Source organism: Hyalella azteca, unplaced genomic scaffold (genome assembly GCF_000764305.2).
Source record: "Hyalella azteca isolate HAZT.00-mixed unplaced genomic scaffold, Hazt_2.0.2 contig5513, whole genome shotgun sequence".
NCBI lineage: Eukaryota > Metazoa > Arthropoda > Malacostraca > Amphipoda > Hyalellidae > Hyalella > Hyalella azteca.
In genome coordinates, this window is record NW_025935702.1 from 16,604 (window position 1) to 22,065 (window position 5,462).

Genomic DNA, 5,462 nt, shown 5'->3' on the forward strand with positions numbered 1-5,462 from the left:
GGTATTGATGGTATTCATGCCCAGCACTTGGTATTGATGGTATTCATGTCCAGCACTTGGTATTGATGGTATTCATGCCCTGATGGTATTGATGGTATTCATGTCCAGCACTTGGTATTGATGGTATTCATGTCCAGCACTTGGTATTGATGGTATTCATGTCCAGCACTTGGTATTGATGGTATTCATGCCCAGCACTTGGTATTGATGGTATTCATGTCCAGCACTTGGTAGTGATGGTATTCATGCCCAGCACTTGGTATTGATGGTATTCATGCCCTGATGGTAGTGATGGTATTTACCATTACAGTTACCAGAGAACCAGGCACTGGAGCAGCTGTGTGGTGGCATGGTAGCTGCCTGGGAGCACTACAACAACCCTAAGTACTTATATTATTTATTAGAATTAATTATTACTATTATTTATTTATTATTATTTTATATGTGCTTTATTTTGTTGATAGTTATTAGAATTATTATTTGATTTGGTCGAATGCTTGGTTCATTGAATAATAATTATATGATAAATGATTAACTTATTTCGTTTGAATTGTTGTTACTTACATTATTTATTAAAAATAATCATCTAATTTGATATTTGATATGAATAATTTGATACTTCATTGGTATTAATAATGAATACTTATTATATGATAAATGATGGATTTCTTTCATTTTAGTTGATCACAAATTTAAGTTGTATAACTGAAGGAAAAGGGTATTTTTATGTCTTGTTATCATTTTGCATATCCACAAGATGCCAGGTAACATGTAAGGTGCATAATATGTAAGATGTAATACTTACTTAGTTCATAAAATGCATTGAAATATCAATTGGCTACTAGAAATCAAAGAGAACTAAAAATGAGAACTAAGAATGAACTAAAGTTACTAAACTAATATTATGCCTAAATTCGCAAAAGGTAAATTAAATGCAAATACTGGTTCTGATAACTATTGGGATCTCGTACAGTAAGAGTGACATGAAAATGTGTAGATATGATTAACTGAAGCTGAACTGAAGATGTCACCAAGTAAAAGGCACACAGACCAATAAGTAAAATACACATATTGTGTATTTTACATGAAGAAAATAAGTAAAATGCACACTAGTAAAATGCCTCTAATATCAAGTTAGTTAGGTTTATAGGGAGCGTGGGAGAGCTATTTATCCAGCACCACGCTACAGAATACGTAGTTTTTGTCATCAAATTACGAGTAGATTATCAATCACTGATCAAACCTGAGCTGAAAAGAATAAGAATAATTTTAGTTGAATTAATGAAATAGTTGAACACTTCAAAATAAAACATACACATTGCACAAATAAGAGGATGTGCTGCAAGGTAGCCTAAACCACCCCGCCAACAGTGTGGTTTGAAGAACATATTACCATATGCTGGACATGTTACATTTAGCATGTAATGTACAACATGAAATAACACTAACCTAATTTGAATGTACCTCTCCCTACCGTAGCTTTCACTAACTTTCACAGGGCTACTACATGCAGTAACCTGTAACATGTTACAGGGCTACAACATGCAGTAACATGTTACAGGGCTACAACATGCAGTAACATGTTACATGTTACAGGGCTACTACATGCAGTAACATGTAACATGTTACAGGGCGGCCGTCATGTTCGTCGTAGATGGTATTGATGGTATTTACCATTACAGTTACCAGAGAACCAGGCGCTGGAGCAGCTGTGTGGTGGCATGGTAGCTGCCTGGGAGCACTACAACAACCCTAAGTACTTACATTATTTATTAGAATTAATTATTATTATCATTATTTATTTATTATTATTTAGTACCTATGTACTTTATTTTGTTGATAGTTATTAGAATTATTATTTTATTTGGTCGAATGCTTGGTTCATTGAATAATAATTTTTTGATAAATGATTAACTTATTTCATTTGAATTGTTGTTACTTACATTATTTATTAAAAATAATCATTGTAATTTGATATGGTTATGTGCTTCACTTCATTGATATTAATAATGAATAATAATTATATGATAAATGATGTTATTAGAGCTGATCACTAATTTAAGTTGCACAACTGAAGTAAAAGGGTATTTTTATGTCTTGTTATCATTTTGCATATCCACAAGATGCCACGTAACATGTAAGGTGCATAATATGTAAGATGTAATACTTGCATAGTTCATAAAATGCATTGAAGTATCAATTAGCTGTCAGAATATAGGAGATAGATAACTGAACTGCAGCAATGTTGTGCTATGGGATCTGAAGAACTTGTTGCTGCATGCTGGACATGTTACATTTACATAAAACATGCTATAATACAGGGTCATCAATATTTAGCGTTACAACTTTGAGTGGTTAGAACTATGAAAAGAAACACAATTGTGAATGTTTGAAAATGTATTTATGTAGGCAGAGGTTCAGAGATTCAATTCCCACAATTTCATTCAATATGTCCACCATCTGCATCAATAACGAGTTGTAGACGCTTAGAGAAAGCCTTACACGAATCACGAATGACACTCTGCGGGACTTTGGCCCACTCCTTCAGCAGTTTGACCTCTAGGGCGTCCAAACTGTGATGGTGAACGGTCGAGACCTTGATCTCAAGGTATGACCAGATCCCAAAATCCAGAGGATCCAGATCGGGTGACGATGGGGGCCATTCATCTTTGGTAATGAAGTGGGGAACATTCTCGGACAGCCACTCCTGAGTCGATTTGGCCCCATGGCATGGTGCAGAGTCCTGCTGGAACGGCCAGGGACGTTTTTTGAAGTGCTTCCGTGCATAGGGCAACAATGCACCAACAAGGATGGCATCTCGATAGTTCTTCTGATTCAATTTCACCCCTTTGTCAACAAAAAAGAGGCGACTCCTTGAGGACTCTGTTACGGCTGCCCAGACCATCACTGAGGTCGGGCATTGCTTCCTAGTCACCACACGGGATCCTTCGTCCCATTCTTCGACCAAATTCCATCATTTTGGGAGTTGAAGTGGTGTTCAATATTAAATATCTTCTCATCACTGAAAACGAGGTTTGGAAGCGTGCCATCATGAATGCGGGAAAGAAGAATCTTGGATCTTTGGAGGCGTTTGTCAACAACTTGAGCAGACAGTTGGGGTTTTTTGACATGCTTGAATGGGGACAACTTTAGGTCCTTCCGGAGAACAGTCGACATGGTTCCATACAACACATTTGACTGTTTTGCGAGTGTATTGATTTTGAAAAAACAATGTAACGCTAAATATTGATGACCCTGTACTTATCTTGTTACAGGGCTACTACATGCAATAACATGTAACATGTTACAGGGCTACTACATGCAGTAACATGTAACATGTTGCAGGGCGGCCGTCATGTTCGTCGTAGAGGACATAACATACAACATGCAGTAACATGTAACATGTTACAGGGCGGCCGTCATGTTCGTCGTAGAGGACATAACATACAACATGCAGTAACATGTAACATGTTACAGGGCGGCCGTCATGTTCGTCGTGGAGCAGGTTACCTACAACATCTGCGACCAGCGCTACCACGAGTACGAGCTCCTGCGTCAGCGCCCCCGCCTGCAGGTCATCAGGAGGACCCTACAGCAGGTGGCTGACCAGGGGCGCCTTGACGACCAACGGCGCCTCTTCGTGTGAGTCATGGCCGCCCCTTTCACTGAGATGGTCCTCTAAGCCTTTCACTCGTATGTCCCTTTCACTAATACAGTTGCCTGCATCTTCCATTGTTTCATCCGTCTGCCTCTTCAAATTTTCTCTCCTTCACTGCATTTACCCTCTTGCTTTCTCGCCACTTTATCCTTCCCCCTTTCACACACATCCACATGTTGTCTCCCCCTCCCCCCACATCCCCCCTAATTCCCCCGTACCCCCAGGGGCGGCGTGGAGGTGGGGGTGGTGTACTACAGGTGGGGGTACGACCCCAGCGCGTACCCCGGGGAGGGGGAGTGGGGGGCGCGCCTCCTCATCGAGCGCAGCCTCGCCATCAAGTGCCCCTCCATCCAGTACCACCTGGCGGGCACCAAGAAGGTGCGTGTACCACCTGGCAATTTATGATTTAGCCAGGATTTATAGCTATATAACATATAATATATATGTTATACATAATATATCACATGTATGTTATATAATATTTTATATATACATATATAATTTAACCTTAGTATTGCGGTCTAGCGACTGTACATCGTTGATGTGCAGGCATGTTCTTCAGTTCACTCAACACGCGAGGTTGAATGACGATTCTAACGAGCCTATATTTGCTCTCAAAATGAATTTACATGAGCGTAACTGCACGTGCTTTGCGAGAAATACTTCGCTACACGTGCAGGTCCATACGGGGTCCTGGTGGTGTCCTTACAGGGTCCTGGTGGAGTCCTTACGGGGCCCTGGTGGGGTCCTTACAGGATCTTGGTGGGGTCCTTACGAGGTCCTGGTGGGGTCCTTATGGGGTCCTGGTGGGGTCCTTACAAGGTCCTGGTGGGGTCCTTATGGAGTCCTTACGAGGTCCTGGTGGGGTCCTTACGGGGTCCTGGTGGGGCCCTTAGGGGTTAATTTTTTTAATATAACTGTGATAACAGTCCCTTGTAGGGCTGAACCCTAGCACCTCCCCCTGTAGGGCTTGACTCTAACCCCCTTTCCACCCCACAGACCGAATTCTAACTCCCCATTCAAGTCTAGACCCTAACCCCCCCTCCCCCCACAGACGCTGCAGGAGCTGGGGAGAGGAGGGGGACGCGTCGGTGGCCCGGGCCCTGAGTGACCCCCACGGCTACGTCCTCAAGCCCCAGCGGGAGGGCGGCGGCAACAACGTCTACGGTCCTTACGGGGTCCTGGTGGGGTCCTTACGGGGTCCTGGTGGGGTCCTTATGGGGTCCTGGTGGGGTCCATACGGGCTCCTGGTGGGGTCCTTACGGGGCCCTGGTGGGGTCCTTACGAGGTCCTGGTGGGGTCCATATGGGGTCCTGGTGGGGTCCTTACGGGGTCCTGGTGGGGTTCTTACGGGGTCCTGGCGAGGTCCTGGTGGGGTCCTTAGGGGTCCTGGCGGGTTACTTATGGAGGCCTGGCACGGTCCTTACGGGGTCCTGGTGGGGTCCTGGTGGTGTCCTTACGAGGTCCTGGTGGGGCCCTGATGGGGGTCCTGGTGGGGCCCTTACGGAGTCCTGGTGGGGTCCTTAGGGGTCAATTTTTTCAATATTACTATGATAGTTATATTAAAAAAAAACACAGAGGCGGCGATCCATCGTGGCCTGGGACTGCTACGTCCCAAACGTATACTAAGGATACTAAGGATAATAGTCCCTTGTAGGGCTGAACCCTAGCACTTCCCCCTGTAGGGCTTGACCCTAACCCCCCTCCCCCCACGGACCGAACCATAACTTCCCGTTTAGGGCTTGACGCCCAACCTCCCATTCAAGTCTAGACCCTAACCTCCCCTCCCCCCACAGACCCTAAC

General features: G+C 43.9%; 1 protein-coding gene across 1 annotated transcript in view; it reads left to right on the plus strand.

The window, feature by feature from the left end:
- LOC108672695 (glutathione synthetase) overlaps positions 1 to 5,139 on the plus strand; it is an 18,112-nt gene extending 12,973 nt beyond the window's left edge. Inside the window, exons 8-12 of the mRNA XM_047880501.1 lie at positions 311 to 384; positions 3,478 to 3,642; positions 3,883 to 4,052; positions 4,338 to 4,524; positions 4,713 to 5,139. Of these exons, the coding sequence (XP_047736457.1) occupies positions 311 to 384; positions 3,478 to 3,642; positions 3,883 to 4,052; positions 4,338 to 4,524; positions 4,713 to 5,139 (1,023 nt within the window). The remainder of the gene's footprint in view (positions 1 to 310; positions 385 to 3,477; positions 3,643 to 3,882; positions 4,053 to 4,337; positions 4,525 to 4,712) is intronic.
- The last annotated feature ends 323 nt before the right edge of the window (positions 5,140 to 5,462 follow it).